An 18,902-nucleotide genomic window follows, 5' to 3' on the forward strand; every position below is an offset into this window, starting at 1 on the left:
AGGTGGTGGTGTTCCCATGCGCCTGCTGGCCTTGTCCTTCTAGGTGGAAGAGGTCGCGGGTTTGGGAGATGCTGCCGAAGAAGCCTTGGCGAGTTGTTGCAGTGCATCTTGTAGATAGTACACACTGCAGCCACGGTGCGCTGGTGGTGGAGGGAGTGAATGTTTAAGGTGGTGGATGGGGTGCCACTTGGAAGGGAAACTTGGAGGTGGTGGTGTTCCCATGCGCCTGCTGCTCTTAACCTTCTAGGTGATGGAGGTCGTAGGGAGGGAGCTGCTGGTGAAGTAACCATGGTGAGTTTTTTCAGTGCATCCTGTATATTGTTCACACTGCAGCCATAGCCAGTGGTGGAGGGAATTGATATTGAACCCAGTGCTGTTAAATCCAGATATCTAAATAGAGTGAAGTTCTCTGTAGCACCAGTATATGCTGTTAGTCCCGCTCCCTGGCTCTTTCCCCATATCCCTGTAATTATTTCTCCTACAAGTATTTATCCAATTCCCTTTTGAAGGCTGCGATTGAATCTGTTTCCACCGCCCTATCAGGCAGCGCATTGCGAATCCTAACCACTCGTTGCATAAAAAAGCCTCGGGTTCTTTTGCCAACCATCTTAAATCTGTGCCCTCTGGTTCTCGACCCGTCAGCCATTGGAAACAGTTTCTCTCTATCTACTCTATCCCGACCCCTCATGATTTTAAACACCTCCATCAAATCTCCTCTTAGCCTTCTCTGCTCCAAGGAGAACAACCCCAGCTTCTCCAGTCTATCCATGTAACTCTATTCTCTCACCCCTGGTACCATTCTAGTAAATCTCCTCAGCACCCTCTCCAAAGTCTTGACATCCTTCCTAAAGTCTGGTGCCCAGAATTGGACACAATACCCCAGCTGGCGCCGAACTAGTGTTTTATAAAGGTTTAGCATAACTATACCCCCAAGTCCAAGTTACTAATGTATATCAAAAATGGCAACAGTCCTAGTACTGACCCTTGGGGAACTCCACTGTGTACCTCCCTCTAGTCCGAAATACAACTCTCTGTTTTCTATCCCACAGCCAGGATCCCTGCTGCTACTGCCCCTTTTCCCCCATGGGCTTCAATTTTGCTAACAAGTCTATTATGTGGCACTTTATCAAACGCCATTTGAAAGTCCATATATACAACGTCAACTGTGCTGCCCTCATCCACCCTCTCTGTTACCTCATCAAAAAACTCAATCAAACTAGTCAAACACTATTAGCCCTTAACAAATCCATGCTGGCTCTCCTTTATTAGTTCATGCTTGTCCAAGTGGCTGTTAATTTTCTCCCGGATCATTGTTTTGAAAAGCTTCCCCACCACCGACAGTAAACTGACTGGCCTGTAATTGCCAGGTTTATCCTCTTTTTTGAACAAGGGTGTAACATTTGAAATCCTCCAGTCCTTTGGCACCACCCCCTGTACCTAAGGAGGATTGGCAGACTGTGGCCAGCACCTTGGGCCGAAAGGCCTCCTCCTGTGCTCTACTATTCTATGATTCTATGCTACAGCAGAATGGGCCGATGTTGGTCACAACATACACTGCACGCCATCAGCCCCTTGAGCCTGTTCCACTATTCAATTAGATCATGGAATTCTCTACCACAGAAGGCCGTTGAGGCCAATTCATTAAATATATTCAAGAAGGAGTTGGATATATTTCTTAAGGCTAAAGGGATCAAGGGATATGGGGAGAAAGCAGGGACAGGGTACTGAATTTGGATGATCAGCCAGGATCTCATTAAATGGCGGAGCAGGCTCGAGGGGCCGAATGGCCTACTCCTGCTCCTATCGTCTATGTTTCTATGTTTGATCTGTATCTTAACTTCATTTGCCCGCCTTGGTTCCATAGCCCCTGATACCCTTACCCAACTCTATCACTCTCAGCCTGGTCATTATCAGTTGACCCCAGCATCCACAGCCCTGTTTGGGGGAGAGTTCCAGATTTCCACTAATTTTTGAACCCCTTAGTCTTCTATACTCAAGGGAATACAAGTCTAGTCTATGCAACCTGTCCCCATAATTTAACCCTATAAGCCCTTTGGTTTCAAAAATAAAAGTAAATCTCTCTTGCTGGCATTTGGTGGGGCGTGGAGTGTGGTGGAGGTGTGACATGGAACAGTAATAGAGGGGCGGAGATTATAACCCTCCTGCAATTGTTGCATAATACAGGAAGGTGCACATTATATATATATTATAAAGTTCACACTACATATATTGCAAAGTACACACCATGTATATTAGAAAGTGCACATTACATATACACTCGGTATTATATATATTGTAAAGTATGCACCACGTATATATTGAAACATTATGTAAATTGTTACACACACACTATGGGGTGAATTTGTTCAGTCTTTCTCCAAATCCGCTATTGTAACTTCAATGGAAATTCAGCAGAAACTCCACTTATGCCGGTAACGTAAACGTTGAACTTCTGCCAAAGTTCTGTCTCTGAGAGGAGAAGCTCCAAGGAGATTCCCGCCCTCCGTATATTATGAGCTACACACATTTATTAAAAAGCCACAGCTTCGTGCTCATTCCAAGTTACTTTTTTCTCGTTTGTCCTAGTATCATTAATATTTATTATTAATAGTTTAGAGACTAGCTTTGTAAGCGTTCTGAAAATCTAAAAATGTTGTACTTTAGCATAGTGACTAGTTTTGTTCCACTTTCCTCTTATACCGGTCAAGGGGTTTTGCTGTCATTTGCTGCTTTATACAGTTCTTCTGCAAGCTCCTCTAATCTCTCCCTGAACTCTAAATTCTGGTATAATCCTTTGGGAATGTTCGTCATTCCAAAAAGTAGGCCATAGAGACAGCCAGCAATTGACCCAGTGGCTCCACTCTCACCTGTTGAAATAAAATAAGAGGTTGGTTAAGTCTTTGCCCGTAGTCGGTTTTGAAGTGTTGGGCTGGCAAACATGGCAGCCAATTTGTGCACAGGAAGATGCCACACACAGCAGAAAATCTGGTTTGCTGGTGTTGGTTAAAGGTGGAATGTTGGCCAATGGTTTGGATCGTACTTGACAACTGAACACTAGAGGGCCCTCTGATGGGACCAAACATCCTGCAACCAATACACTCCAGGGTCCCCCCTCATAGTGAATGTTATATCCAGAGAGAAGGTTCCAGAGAGTCTGAAATAAAAGCAGCCGTTACATTACCACACCAACTGAAAGTTTATTGGACAGTCAAGACACCAGGAGAAATCCTGAACAGGTAAACGGGCCCTCAGTTTGACTTTTCTTCTTTTGACCCCCATCTGGATACTGCGTTCAGCTCCGGGCCCCGCACCTCGGGAAGGATATATCGGCCTCGGAGGGGGAACAGCGCAGATTCACCAGAATCACACCGGGGCTAAAAGGGTTAAATTATGAGGACAGGCTGCAAAAATTGAGGTTATATTCCCTTGTGTACAGAAGATTAAGGGGTGATCTAATTGAGGTGTTTAAGATGATTAAAGGAGTTGATCGGGTCGATAGAAACTATTTCCTCTGGTGGGGGGAGTCCAGAACAAGGGGGCAGAATCTTACAATTAGAGCCAGGCCGTTCAGGGGTGAAATCAGGAAGCACTTCTTCACACAAAGGGTGGTGGAAATCTAGAACCCTCTCCCCCCAAAAGGCTGTGGATGCTGGGACCATGGGATCTTTTAAGACTGAGATTGATATATTTTTTGTTAGGTAAGGGTATCAAGAGATTTAAAGTAATGGCAGATTAATGCAGTCGAGGTATAGATCAGCTTTGATCTAATGGAATGGCGGAACAGGCTCTTTATGGCATCCGAATGATTTGCATTAAAAACTGAAAAACTTCCTCAAACTTCCCCAAAGCCTTTCCACCATCTACAAGGCACAAGTAAGGAGTGTGATGGAATACTCTCCACTTGCCTGGATGAGTGCAGCTCCAACAACACTCAAGAAGCTCGACACCATCCAGGACAAAGCAGCCCGCTTGATTGGCACCTCATCCACCACCTTAAACATTCACTCCCTCCACCACCGGTGCACCGTGGCTGCAGTGTGTACCATCTCCAAGATGCACTGCAGCAACTCGCCAAGGCTTCTTCGGCAGCACCTCCCAAACCCGCGACCTCTACCACCTAGAAGGACAAGGGCAGCAGGCGCCTGGGAACACCACCACCTGCAAGTTCCCCTCCATGTCACACACCATCCTGACTTGGAAGCATATCGTCGATCCTTCACCGTCGCTGGGTCACAATCCTGGAACTCCCTCCCTAACAGCACTGTGGGAGTAACTTCACCACGCGGACTGCAGCGGTTCAAGAAGGAGGCTCACCACCACCTTCTCAAGGGCAATAAATGCTGGGCCTTGCCAGCGATGCCCACATCCCATAAAGGAATTTTTAAAAATTGAATTTTCTTAAACATTCTGGCCTAGAAATTCAGTTGGGGCGCCCAGCTCGCCTGGGCGCCGGAATTACCGCTGCGCGCAGAGCCACTTGCGCCAGCGGGATATTCAGTTTCAGCGCCCCAAGTGGAAGCCGGCCGCTAAACAAGGGTTTCGGCACCCCGCTTGGGGCGCTGAAACTGAATATCGGCGTGCAAAGTGCCGCAGCGCCACCCGCTGCGGCACGGCACGCTGCGGTACTGCAGGCCTTCCTCTCACTCTTAAGGGGGAGGTGCCTGCAACAGCGCGATCCCCGCTCGCGAGTGCCGGCAAATGAGCCCGGCACCAAGGAGAAGTGCCGGGCTCTCTGGAAACAGCCGGCAATGCCGCGGGGGGGGGGGTGTAGGAGGCCGGGGACGGAGGTGCCGGCAGGCGGCCGCCGAAAAAGCGGCCGGCCGCACCTCCACCTTAACTCGCCCCACTACCGGCACAGGTAGGCCCCGTGTACCGGTCGCTGTCTGCGGCCGGCGCGGAGGAGGCGGAAGCGACCAAATATGGCCAGCGGGGCGATAGCGGGGCGCTGCGCACACCGATGACGTCATCGGTGGCGGCGCAGCGCTACAGGCTAACGCCGCCATTAGCGCCCCGCTAAATATCGCGGTAGGTTTGGCCAGTGGCGCAAAAGCCCTCTTTGGGCGCAAACTGGTGGCGCAGGCCACTGAATTTCTAGGCCTCTGTGCCTAATGTGCAGAAATGACTGTTTCATGGCTTCAAACTTTAATTTTCATACATAGAGCAACATAAAGGAGGAGTATGACGAAAGTTTGGCGCTTTACTCGGTGAACTTGCTGTCCACGATTTCACTCTCTAAAGACTTAGTGGGCCACTGCTATTAAAACAGTGCAGAGATGAATTTGATTTAATTATTCCTACAGTAAGGTCACCCAAGGTCACTTCTATCCTTCAGTCTGAGACGTGAAGTGCTGATCTGATTAACGGGAATCTTGAGTGCAAATAACCCACAGTTGTATTGAAGCCACTTACCTCCATGAAACATGGCATGATTACACAGCTCAGTCCAGTCACTGCCAGCGGCGAGGAGGGCATCATAGGCTATCATTGGCGCATCATGTCCTCTTCTCCCACCCACACCTTCTGAGCTCCATTCCCTGTAGACCTTCGATGGATCAATTAGACTGGATGTTATTCTTCTGTCAAAGATGCTTCATTTAAATAAATTATTATTCTCTCAGTCCCTCCCAGTAGCAACAAATACATTATATTATGCCCAAACCAAACCCGACCATCCCAGAGCACAGAAACCAAACCAAACCCGACCATCCCAGAGCACAGAAACCAAACCAAACCCGACCATCCCAGAGCACAGAAACCAAACCAAACCCGACCATCCCAGAGCACAGAAACCAAACCAAACCCGACCATCCCAGAGCACAGAAACCAAACCAAACCCGACCATCCCAGAGCACAGAAACCAAACCAAACCCGACCATCCCAGAGCACAGAAACCAAACCAAACCCGACCATCCCCGAGCACAGAAACCAAACCAAACCCGACCATCCCAGAGCACAGAAACCAAACCAAACCCGACCATCCCAGAGCACAGAAACCAAACCAAACCCGACCATCCCAGAGCACAGAAACCAAACCAAACCCGACCATCCCAGAGCACAGAAACCAAACCAAACCCGACCATCCCAGAGCACAGAAACCAAACCAAACCCGACCATCCCAGAGCACAGAAACCAAACCCGACCATCCCAGAGCACAGAAACCAAACCAAACCCGACCATCCCAGAGCACAGAAACCAAACCCGACCATCCCCGAGCACAGACACCCCAATCAATCAACCCTCGCCTTCCTAGTGCCATGTGCTGAGGTTCCTACTTGTACAGATGTACCAACTGATTGTATAATGAGAGTGGGGTAATCAACATTTTCTTGGCCATATCACGGCCTCTCCACCAACCTGCTTTAAATTCTCTTGGACCTTCTTTCCAACACTGTGGCACTGATTCCAGGTCCACCACAATGCAGGACCAACCAACTGGAGTCAGTGGGCTAGATTTTCAGTCGCTTGCGCCAGCAGTTAGCGCCTTAAGAGAAGTGTTTTTCGGGCGCTATGCGTGTAGCGCCCGGGCGCAGCGCAGTTTGCGCCCCGCCCCAAATTAAGTTGCCCGTTAGCGCCGGCGCAAAGTTTAGCGCCCGCCCGGATGCGCGCGCAGAAAATGACGTCACATCCTCGTGCAACGCCCTTTGTGCGCCCCGATTCCAAACTTCAGTCGGACCGCCCCATTGTGCGGCTGGCGGCCGGAGCGTTTGGAAAAAGGAACGCAACACAACCAGCGCGGGCCCCGGGGGGCGCAAATTAAAGGGGACGTACTCTCCAGTATAAAGGCCAGCCTTTTTTCAGAAAACACTCTTGTGCAACGCATTTCTGGAGACACAAGGAGGATAGCTAACTGGTTTCAAGCAGCAAGAGCCAGGTATTTTTGGACTCAGGCCAAAGCGCTGCAAGTGGCCTTTTGGAAATTAGAGTGTTTGCCAGGATTTGATGGGGGTTGCATGGGGTGCCAACGCGGAGCTGCAGCTCCATGTCCGTAGGGCTCGCAGACGCATTGTGAGAGGGGCAGCCCTGGCTAGAGGCAGAGGGGGTTACAGGCATCGGCCACGTAGGCCTTACCCAGTCAGGCTATACCGCCAGCAGCGCTCCTACCTAAACATGAGTGCCGCGCGATGTGTTAAAAGGCTCCGATTCCAAAAGGAGGTGATTGCAGAGATCTGCCACCTGCTTCGCCGAGATCTGCGGCCAAAGCTCAGGTGCAGGACGTCTCTGTCGGTGGAAGTGAAGGTGACGGTGGCATTGAACTTCTATGCCACCGGCTCCTTCCAATATGCTGCTGGGGACATAGCAAACATCTCCCAGTACGGCGCGCATCGCTGCATCCGCCAGGTGACCGAAGCACTGTTCAGAAGGAGAAGCCAATTCATCTCCTTCCCCATGGCCCTGGAGAGCCAGCATCAGCGCGCATTGGGATTTTCCAGACTCGGGGAATTCCCCTTGGTGCAGGGCGCCATTGACTGTACGCATGTGGCTTTGCGGGCCCCTCTGGAGCATGGCGAGCAGTATCGCAACAGGAAGGGCTACCATTCTCTGAATGTGCAGCTGGTCTGTGACCACAAGCAGCGCATCATGGCAGTCAATGCCAGCTTCCCAGGCAGCAGCCACGATGCCTTTATCCTGCGGCAGAGTACTGTGCATGACATGTTCCAGGCACAGCCTCCCCCAAGAGGATGGCTACTCGGGGACAAAGGCTATCCTTTGTGCACCTGGCTCATGACCCTGCTCCGCGCGCCCAGGACCGCTGCTGAAGAGGCCTACAACGAGAGCCATCAAACCACCCGCAACATCATCGAGCTAACTATTGGGGTCCTCAAGCAGCGGTTCCGCTGCCTTGATCGCTCCGGAGGAGCTCTCCAGTATTCGCCGGACCGGGTCTCCCAATTTGTGGTGGTTTGCAGCATGCTACACAGCCTGGCTATCCGCAGGACTCAGGCACTGCCACCTGACGTTGGACCAGCACCTCAGGAGGAGGAGCAGGAGGAGGAGGAGGAGGAGGAGGAGCAGGAGTACGTTCCCAGGAGGGAGCGACCAGGGCCAAGGGCCGCACGACGCCACCTTATTACACGGTACTTCTAAGCCCCCTGTCAGGGAATGGCCAGGGGCCATGAGGGAAGATGAATGCAGCCGCTCCGCAAGCCCTCAGCCGGCGAAGCCAACAAACACTAAGAAGAACAACCATGGAGACTGCATGAATAAAGATAATTTTTTATTACACAAAAATGAAAAGCCCTTCCCACATGAATCCCCAAAAACAATAAACGGGCCCCACAAAAAGCCCAACAAACGACTCACTCCCACAAACTGGGGAGGAGTCACTCCACCTTTCTTCAAACCGGGCCTCAACGTCGGCCTAACGCAAAAAATAAGCCCTCCAACAACACAACCATGGGCAAAATAAAGATGGCCACCGCCATATAAAAGGAAAGCTGCCCACACACTCTACTGAGTGGCCCGCGAGGGCGAGACCTTGCCCAGCCTTTTGCCTCCCCTGCCCGGCCTGCTGCTCCTTCGCAAGCTCTGCCCAGTGGCTGCTGCGAGGCTGGGGGAAGGCGCCTGAGGCTCAGATGCCCTTCCGCCAGATGCCGCTGGGGGGCGGCCTACACGGCGTTTGGGCCTCGAGGGGCCGTCTGCTGAGTGGCGCACCTGAGCCTGGCCACCATCAGCTGCAGCCGCTTGCCCTTGACGCCCCAGTGGGGGAATGGCGGCGACGGATGGCGCAATGTGGGCCAGCTGGCGTCTGGGATGCGCTGGCTGGTGCTGTGGCGCGGTGGCACTCGGCCGGGCCCGCACTGCAGGATCCGCAACAATCAGCCGAGGGGCGGCTTGCTGGGATGGTCCAGCGCGGCGGCTGCCCTGGCGATGCCTGCCTGAGACAGCGCGTGTGGCAGCAGTGAGTGCCCCTGTGGTCCTGCTGTGCGCGTGCATCACAGCCGTCAGGGTCTTGACGGCATCAGTCAGCATGCGGCCACTTGCGGCAGTTGCTGCCCCGAGCTCGCGCACACTGGTCGCCAGCAACTCGATGGCCTCAGGCATGCGCCCCACCACGCTCATGAGCTCCGTGTGGCGCCGGTCCGAATCCTCGGCCATCTTATCCAGCTTCCGCACCTCCTCCGAGGTGAAGGTGTCCGGACTGGAGTCACGACTCTCCCGCTGGGGAGGAGGGGGCCGAACTAGGGGACCCTTGCCGCGTTGGTGGCGGCGAGTGTGCCGAACAGCAGCACTCCCCTCTGATCCTTCCCCCCTTTGGGGGGAAGGCCGCGGGCCACGCGCACGGCTCCTGGGTGGCTGGACGCCACTGGTCCCAGAAGCTGCATTGCCCTGCGACAGTTCCTCCAGGCACTCGTCCAGTGAGGAGGTGTCAAGCATTTCCTCCTCTCCTGCGGGACGTGACTGTTCCCCCGAAGGTCCGGCTTGCTCCTCCTCCTCCTCCTGGTCGGAGGTGCTGTCACTGGCAGCTTCAGGGTCCTGGTCGTCACCAGCTGAAAGCAGGAATGCACAAGAGTAGCTTCAGAGTGAGGAGACGGCGTCAGCGAGGGAGTTAGGACTGGTGGCATTCAGCGCATTGGTGGGACAGTGGCAAAGGAGGTAGCTCGGATGGGCCAGTGCGACGCGAGAGGGCCAAAAGGCGAGGTCCTTACCATTGCCGGGCAGTGGAGGGTCGGATACTCCGCACGCTGTGGGGACAATCACACGGGCTCCCATGAGCACACACACGCGCTCCTCCAGCCGAGTGAGCTTCTGCAGCTTGGCGCGGCCACCCCTGGCACGCGCCTGGCGATTAAACGCTACTTTAGCCTGCAAGAGAAAGGACGGGCTGTAAGTGCGCAGTGAAGCCCTGATGTAGTGTGCACTGCCTCCCATGGTGGAATAGCGTGGACAGAGTGAAGCCCTGATGTAGTGTGCACTGCCTCCCATGGCGGAATAGCGTGGACAGAGTGAAGCCCTGATGTAGTGTGCACTGCCTCCCATGGTGGAATAGCGTGGACAGAGTGAAGCCCTGATGTAGTGTGCACTGCCTCCCATGGTGGAATAGCGTGGACAGAGTGAAGTCCTGATGTAGTGTGCACTGCCTCCCATGGTGGAATAGCGTGGACAGAGTGAAGCCCTGATGTAGTGTGCACTGCCTCCCATGGTGGAATAGCTTGGACAAAGTGTAGAGTGCCGAATGGCCATGTGATGCTCATGACTGTCCCAATGCTGCTGGCTGAGGGCTGGCCAATAGGACTTTCAGCTCCCTTTGCCCATCATGTCAGGTGTACATGCAAGAATGAGGAGGAGACTGGAAAGGCTACTCACCTTCACAATCCTGGTCAGATCGTTGTATTTTTTACGACATTGTTTGTGGGTCCTGGGGGCATCGCCGGTGAACGTCACCCTCTGGGCGATCTGCTTCCAGGCTTTGGTGTAGTCGTGGTGGGTTGGATTCCTCCCACTCTCTGGGAACAAGATCTTGCGCCTCACCTCCAGAGCTGTGACCATTATGTCCAGATCACCCTCTGAGAAGCGCAGGGCACGCTGACGGGCCTTCTCTGGCGTTGCCATGACTCCCTGGGGCTGAGCAGCAGTGTTGAGGCCTCTTTGCAAGGCTGCAGTGTGCAGGGCGTGGCAGCAGACCAATTCGTCCCTTCCCCCTTTAAGAGCTGGTCGGCGCCACGGGGTCTGCTGTCAGTCCAAAAATGACCGCACCCGCGCTGCGCCCCGCCTGGGCGCTATCCCTCTGGACCGCCGGCTTAGCGCCTAAAGATAGGAGTGGAACACCTCTTTTAGCGCTCCACCAATCTCTTAGGGCGAAGCCACTGAATTTCCGGCAACGGGGCGCTACTTTGGGGCAGGCGCTAACTTCGGGCGGGCGCTAAGGTTAGCGCCCCAAAACTGTCTATACTGAAAATCTAGCCCAGTATCTTCAGTGGTCCTCAGCACCCGGTACACAGCCAGTCAGAGTGTGCAATCACAGGCACGCTCCCAATTATCCAAAATGGTGGGGAGCAAGTCCACACTTTCCAAGATGCCCTGCTGGTGGGTAGACCTGCCCCCTGTGGGCACCCATACAATTTTCAAAATTGAACAAGTTTAAGCAGAATTTTGAACTGTCTGCACCAACCTGATCTCTTTTCTCTGCATCGTAGTTCTTAGGGAATGTCGGAGTGTTCTGCCCTTCCTCTGCAATTCCTCTTTCTTCCAAATACGACTGCCATTTAGTTTCAAAATAAAACCAGTTTTCTTGGTACTCTAAGGAAAAAGGTGCATCTTATTGAGTCCATTCTTACAAACAATCTCAGGATGCTATTGAACTATTAAAGAAGGAAAATTATTTTTCTTATGATGGATTATTTTCTTGATTCCTCCCCTACTGTAGCTGGAGCTGTATCCTAGGCCGCTCCTACTGAGAGCTCAGGCTGGAGATATAGCCTAGGCCTCACCTCCTGAGGCTGGAGATGTATTCTAGGCCTCTCCTCCTGAGGCTGGAGCTGTGTCCGAGGCCTCTCCTCCTGAGGCTGGAGCTGTGTCCGAGGCCTCTCCTCCTGAGGCTGGAGCTGTGTCCGAGGCCTCTCCTCCTGAGGCTGGAGCTGTGTCCAAGGCCTCTCCTCCTGAGGCTGGAGATGTATTCTAGGCCTCTCCTCCTGAGGCTGGATCTGTGTCCGAGGCCTCTCCTCCTGAGGCTGGAGCTGTGTCCGAGGCCTCTCCTCCTGAGGCTGGAGCTGTATCCTAGGCCGCTCCTACTGAGAGCTCAGGCTGGAGATATAGCCTAGGCCTCGCCTCCTGAGGCTGGAGATGTATTCTAGGCCTCGCCTCCTGAGGCTGGAGATGTATTCTAGGCCTCTCCTCCTGAGGCTGGAGCTGTGTCCGAGGCCTCTCCTCCTGAGGCTGGAGCTGTGTCCGAGGCCTCTCCTCCTGAGGCTGGAGCTGTGTCCGAGGCCTCTCCTCCTGAGGCTGGAGCTGTGTCCAAGGCCTCTCCTCCTGAGGCTGGAGATGTATTCTAGGCCTCTCCTCCTGAGGCTGGAGCTGTGTCCGAGGCCTCTCCTCCTGAGGCTGGAGCTGTGTCCGAGGCCTCTCCTCCTGAGGCTGGAGCTGTGTCCGAGGCCTCTCCTCCTGAGGCTGGAGCTGTGTCTGAGGCCTCTCCTCCTGAGGTTGGAGCTGTGTCCGAGGCCTCTCCTCCTGAGGCTGGAGATGTATTCTAGGCCTCTCCTCCTGAGGCTGGAGATGTATTCTAGGCCTCTCCCCCTGAGGCTGGAGATGTATTCTAGGCCTCTCCTCCTGAGGCTGGAGATGTATTCTAGGCCTCTCCCCCTGAGGCTGGAGATGTATTCTAGGCCTCTCCTCCTGAGGCTGGAGATGTATTCTAGGCCTCTCCTCCTGAGGCTGGAGATGTATTCTAGGCCTCTCCTACTCAGGCTAGAGATCTATCTTAGGCTTCCCCTACTGTGAGCTCAGGCTGGAGATCTATCCTCGACCTCTCACTGCTCAATGGCTAGCTGTTACAAGATCCCTGAGAGCACTCCCTGGCAACTGGGTCTTCAGCTTTTACTCTGTCCCGTCGGGGTAACTTTCAGCATCTGCCCCCTGTGTGGGGAATGCTGGGTGCAAACTGTCCCTGGTCACCCCATGGTGCATTGCAACAGAACAGTAAGAGTCTCTGCCACCATCAGTGTGAGACAGCCCCACTTGGGTCCGTCTGGTGCTACCATGATTCTCCATTTTGGAAGAAATCGGAACAATGCTCTTCGGTTTGACTCACACTTTATATTCATACTATTGACTTACAGCTAATTTAATGGATTGAATTTCATTCTGTCTGAGGCTGAATCTGACTGTTCGCAACCTTGGTGTCATATTTGACCCTGAGCTGGGCTTCCGACCCCATACCCTCTCCATCGCTAAGACTGCTTACTTCCACCTCCGTAGTATCGCTGGTCTCTGTGCCCGCCTCAGCTCATCTGCTGAAACCCTCATGCATGCTTTTGTTCCCTCCAGACTTGACTGTTCCAATGTTTCCCACAAGGCACTCATCCAAAACTCTGCTGCCGATGTCCTAAGCTGCACCAAGTTCCGTTCACTCATCATCCCTGTGCTCATTGACCTACATTGGCTCATGGTCCAGCAATGTCATAGTCATAGTCATAGAGTTATACAGCACAGAAAGAGACCCTTCGGCCCATCGTGTCCACGCCGCCCATCAAGTCCTGTCTATTCTAATCCCATTTTCCAGCACTTGGTCCGTAGCCTTGTATGCTATGGCGTTTCAAGTGCTCATCTAAATGCTTCTTGAATGTTGTGAGGGTTCCTGCCTCTACCACCCTTTCAAACAGTGAGTTCCAGATTCCAACCACCCTCTGGGTGAAAAAGTTTTTCCTCAAATCCCCTCTAAACCTCCTGCCCCTTACCTTGAAACTATGCCCCCTGGTTATTGACCCCTCTACTAAGGGGAAAAGTTCCTTTCTATCTATCCTATCTATGCCCCTCATAATTTTGTACACCTCAATCAAGTCCCTCCTCAGCCTTCTCTGCTCTAAGGAAAACAACCCCAGCCTGTCCAGTCTCTCTTCATAGCTGAAGCGCTCCAGCCCAGGTAACATCCTGGTGAATCTCCTCTGCACCCTCTCCAATGAAATCACATCCTTCCTATAGTGTGGCGACCAGAACTGCACACAGTACTCCAGCTGTGGCTTAACTAGCGTTTCGCCCAGTCTCGATTTTAAACTTCTCATCCTCGTGCTCAAATCCCTCCAGGACTTTGCTGCTCCCTATCCTTGTAATACTCTTCCAGACCTATAAACCTCCAAGAACTCTGAACTCCTCCAACTCTGGCCTTTAGTGCATTCCCGATTTCCAGTGCTCCACCATTGGCAGCCGTGCCTTCAGCTGTCTAAGCCCCAGGCTCTGGAATTCCCTCCCTAAACCTCTCCGCTTCTTCCTCTTCCATTGAGACACTCTTTATAACCTACTTCTTTGACCAAGCTGTTAGTCACCCCTCCTAATATCACCTTTGGCTTGCTGTCAAACTTTATCTGATGACGCTCCAGTGAAGCGCCTTGGCTTATATAAAGGTGCTATATAAATGCAAATTGTTGTTGAGACTGTGGCCAGAGCATTATGGAAAGTTTGTGCATCATATTCACATCCTGGCAGCTCAACTCAAACCCTGCATGCAAGAAACAAAGGATAATCCGCAAAAACGTTTCACAGAACCAGTGACACAAAAAACAGGTCTTGAATTTAGACACGTTATTCCCCGCCCGCACCCCCTCCCCGCCCCCCGCCCAGTAAAGCCCTTACCCGACATGTGGCGAATGGTTTTCCTGCAGTAGGCCTCGGCCACACCAACAACCTTCAACATCTCCCTTCCCCACTCCACCACGGGCTTGCGCTGGACAGCGTAGGCTGCGAAGAGAGCCGTGCACAGCGATCCCAGGAAACCTGCCACGAATAGAGAGAGAAAACACTGGAAAGCACTGTGTGAAAAGGCGGTGGAAACAGATTCGATAGTAATTTTCCAAAGGGAATTGGTTTAAATACTTGAAAAGGAGAAAAATCACTGGTTCGGCCTTCACTGAAGCACTGGGGGTGATTTTGTCAATGGGGAGTTTTGGAGGCGGGACTCCCACTTGTCGGGTTTCAGTCCCGCCTCCATCGATTTGTGGCCAATCCACGCTATTTTCCCTTGATTCACCTTGTTAAGCCTGCCCAGTGGGCCCAGCAGGCCAATTAAGGGAAAGCTGGTTAAAGAGAACGTCAACATATGATGTTGCATCTGTCAAAAGTTTTTGACAGATGAATTGTTATCGTTTGACAGCTCTGTAAAGCTGTCAAACACTGACATTCTCTATAGTTTCAAGACCTCATCAAATCTTGAATTCAAGGCCTCATCAAACCTCTTCCTTTTGCAGAAATGAGATGGTTGTTGCATTGGAGAATGCAGCGGCCATCTGTCATCTCTACTGCGGAGGTGTGAGACTCTCCGCATACCCACCGACTGAAGCCTGCAGGAAGAAACAAAGGTAAGTAAACTTTTTCTAACACTTTGCACTTACCTCAGATACTCACCTCTCCACACTTGCACCCATCACCCACCTCCACAGCGCACTTTTGCACCCCCCCGACCCCCGCAGACCCACTGCTCGCCTCAGTGACCCTGGCGGGTTTCGGAGCCTTCGGGAAGCCTGCACTTGTGTGGGCAAAATGGTGATAAGCCTATTTTCTGCCTATTAACCACTTGTTAACAGGCAGTTAAGTGGCTGTAATCCCTTCCCGCCTTCAAGGAGACAGGACCCGGCGCGGGACGGCTACCCGCCTCCTGGCAAGATGGCACGAAGAAACATAGAAGATAGGAGCAGGAGTAGGCCATTCGGCCCCTCGAGCCTGCTCCACCATTTAATGAGATCATGGCTGATCATCCAAATTCAGTACCCTGTCCCTGCTTTCTCCCTATACCCCTTGATCCCTTTAGCCTTAAGAAATATATCCAACTCCTTCTTGAATATATTTAATGAACTGGCCTCTACTGCCTTCTGTGGTAGAGAATTCCACAGGTTCACCACTCTCTGGGTGAAGAAATTCCTCCTCATCTCTGTCTTAAATAGCTTACCCCTTATCCTTAGACTGTGTCCCCTGGTTCTGGACTCCCCGGCCATCGGGAACATCCTTCCTGCATCTAGTCTGTCCAGTCCTGTCAGAATTTTATAAGTTTCAAGAATTTTATAAGCCCCCAAATTCTGCCATTTTCACCGGCAGTCCCGCTTCCATACCTGCCTCCCCAGGGCTGGCACGATCGTGCCCATTATGTCTAATTCTGGGCACCACGCTTTAGGAAGGATGTCAAGGCCTTGGAGAGGGTGCGGAGGAGAATTAATGGAATGATTCCAGGGACGTGGAACTTCAGTTATGTGGATAGACTGGAGAAGCTGGGGTTGTTCTCCTTCGAGCAGAGAAGGTTGAGAGGAGATTTAATAGAGGCATTCAGAATTATGAAGGGCTTCGATCGAGTAGATAGGCAGAAACGGTTTCAACTGGCAGAAGGTTCGGTAACCAGAGGACACAGTTTTAAGATAATTGGCAAAAGAACTGAGGGGAGATGAGGAGAATTTTTTTTTACACAGCGAGTTGTTGTGATCTGGAACACGCTGCTTGAAAGGGCGGTGGAAGCAGATTCAATAATAACTTTCAAAAGAGAATTGGATAAATATTTGAAAAGGAAAAATTTGTAGGGCTATGGGGGAATGAGCGGGGGAGTGGGACTAATTGGGATCGCTCTTTCAAAGAGCCGGCACAGGCACGATGGGCCGAATGGCATCACTCTGTGCTGCAAGATTCTGTGAACACTTCTGTGGATCAAATCAAAAGGGAAAAGGTTCCAAATGCTGGAAATCTGGAATAAAAACAGTAAATGCTGGAAATCCACTGTGTGACAGCCAACATTCGGAGATTGTAGAATCATAGATGAAAAAGACAACTTAATTTGGGGTGTGTTAGATGCTGTGCATTTTCTGTTTTTATTTCTGAATTCTCTTGCGATTTATCCTTATTAATCTATCACAGTTTCCCTAATTGATCAAAGAATAAAACCCTGTCAGTTCCTCATCCTCCAGCACCGTCCAACTCCCTTTTAAATTATTGATGGAATCAGTTCCCACCACCTGTTCAGGTCGAGCGTTCCTGATCCCCACAACTCTCAGTGAAAACATTTCTCCTTCTCTCCCCTCTCGATCTTTTGCCATGATTTTGAACCTATGACCTCTGGTTATTGATCCACTCACCAGAGGGAACCGTTTTTCTCGATCGACTCTATCAACACCTCTCATCATCCTGTAAACCTCAATTAGGTCATAGATACATAGATACATAGAAGATAGGAGCAGGAGTAGGCCATTCGGCCCTTCGTGCCTGCTCCGCCATTCGATGAGATCATGGCTGATCTTTTAATTCAGTATCCCGTCCCCGCCTTCTCTCCGTAACCCTTAACCCCTTTTGCCCGTAGAAATATATCTAATTCCCTCTTAAATATATTTAATGAGCTGGCGTACACTGCCCTCTGTGGCAATGAGTTCCACAGGTTCACCACTCTCTGAGTGAAGAAATTCCCCCTCATCTCTGTCCTAAATGGTTTAGCCCTTATCCTCAAATTATGTCCTCTAGTTCTGTTCTCACCCGCCAAGGGAAACATTCCTTCTGCATCCAGTCTGTCTAGACCTGTCAGAATTTTATACACTTCTATGAGGTCCCCTCTCAATCTTCTAAACTCCAGTGTGTACATCCCTAAACTACATAGTCTCTCCTCATAGGTCATTCCCGCCATTCCTGGTATCAGCCTGGTGAATCGCCGCTGCACCCCCTCCATGGCAAGAACATCCTTCCTCAGATGAGGCGACCAAAACTGTACACAGTACTCGAGGTGTGGTCTCACCAGTGCCCTGTACAGCTGCAGCAAGGTATCCCTGTTCCTGTATTCTAACCCTTTTGCTATGAAGGCCAGCATACCGTTTGCCTTCTTGACCGCCTGTTGCACCTGCATGCTCGCCTTCAGTGACTGGTGTACAAGAACACCCAGGTCTCTCTGTACTTCCCCCTCTCCCAATCTATTGCCATTTAAATAATAATTTGCCCTCCCGTTCCTGCACCCAAGGTGGATAACTTCGCACTTGTCCACATTATAGTGCATCTGCCATTTATCCGCCCAATCGCCCAGTCTGTCCAAATCGCTCTGGAGCTTCCTGGTCTCTTCCTCTGAGCCCACCCCCCCTCCTAGTTTAGTGTCGTCTGCAAATTTGGAAATGCTGCATCCGACTCCCTGATCCAGGTCATTAATGTAAATTGTGAACAGCTGGGGGCCCAGGACAGATCCCTGTGGTACCCCACTTGTTACTGCCTGCCATTCAGAAAATGAGCCGTTTATTCCAACTCTCTGTTTTCTATCTGACAGCCAGTTCCCTATCCACGCCAAAACTTTCCCCTTTATCCCATGAGCCTCAATTTTCCATGCTAATCTTTTATGTGGGACCTTATCGAAGGCCTTTTGGAAGTCCAGGTACACCACATCTACTGGCTCTCCCCCATCTATTCTACCAGTTACTCCCTCAAAAAATTCCAATAGATTAGTCAAGCACGATTTACCCTTTGTAAATCCATGTTGACTCTGTCCTATCCTGTCCCCATTTGCTAAGTGCTCCGCTATTTCATCCTTAATGATGGACTCCAGCATTTTGCCCACAACTGATGTAAGGCTTACAGGTCTGTAATTACCTGCTTTTTCCCTACCCCCCTTTTTGAATAGTGGGGTAACGTTAGCTACCCTCCAATCCATCGGCACTGTTCCCGAGTCTAATGAATTCTGAAAAATCATCCTTAGTGCATCCGCTATCTCTAGGGCCACCTCCTTCAGTACCCTAGGATGCATGTTATCAGGCCCTGGGGATTTGTCCACCTTCAATCCCTTTAGCTTCCTTAACACCATATCCTTAGAGATATTGATTTGCGTCAGTTCCTCCTTTGCCAATGTCCCTATTTTTCCCGATATCCCAGGGAGGTTTTTTGTGTCTTCCTTCGTAAAGACTGACCCAAAGTATGCATTTAGTTGATCTGCCATTTCCTTATTTCCCATTATATATTCCCCCGTATCTGACTGCAATGGACCAACTTTGGTTTTCACCAGTCTTTTCCTTTTGATATACTTATAAAAGCTTTTGGAGTTAGTTTTTATATTTTCCGCCAGCTTGTTTTCGTAAGCTATTTTGCCCCTCTTGATTATGCCCTTTGCCCTCCTTTGCTCTATCTTAAACTGTTCCCAATCTTCCGCTCTGGCGCTTTTTTTGGCTATTTTATACGCCCTATCTTTGGATTTTATGCTGTCTCTAATTTCCCCTGTTATCCACGGTTGAGTCACCTTTTTAGATTTCCTTTTA

At 51.2% G+C, this 18,902-nt stretch overlaps 2 protein-coding genes across 3 annotated transcripts in view; one reads left to right on the forward strand and one right to left on the reverse strand.

Annotated features, from left to right (window-relative positions):
* Nucleotides 1-2,273: 2,273 nt before the first annotated feature.
* adprhl1 (ADP-ribosylhydrolase like 1) overlaps nt 2,274-18,902 on the reverse strand; it is an 87,995-nt gene continuing 71,366 nt past the window's right edge. For both annotated transcript variants that reach the window (XM_086006172.1, XM_086006171.1), the window contains exons 4-7: nt 14,284-14,424; nt 11,111-11,238; nt 5,410-5,542; nt 2,274-2,867 (exon numbers count right to left, since the gene is read on the reverse strand). In XM_086006172.1, the coding sequence (XP_085862298.1) occupies nt 2,704-2,867; nt 5,410-5,542; nt 11,111-11,238; nt 14,284-14,424 (566 nt within the window). In that variant the 3' untranslated portion in view covers nt 2,274-2,703. The remainder of the gene's footprint in view (nt 2,868-5,409; nt 5,543-11,110; nt 11,239-14,283; nt 14,425-18,902) is intronic.
* The window catches only part of LOC147107289 (BCLAF1 and THRAP3 family member 3-like), a 397,394-nt gene continuing 395,846 nt past the window's right edge, over nt 17,355-18,902 (forward strand). Inside the window, exon 1 of the mRNA XM_086006167.1 lies at nt 17,355-17,432. The gene's annotated coding sequence lies outside the window, so the exon portion shown is untranslated. The remainder of the gene's footprint in view (nt 17,433-18,902) is intronic.

Source organism: Somniosus microcephalus, chromosome 14 (assembly GCF_052327205.1).
Source record: "Somniosus microcephalus isolate GS21.2 chromosome 14, FLI_Smic_1.0, whole genome shotgun sequence".
Taxonomy (NCBI): Eukaryota; Metazoa; Chordata; class Chondrichthyes; order Squaliformes; family Somniosidae; genus Somniosus; species Somniosus microcephalus.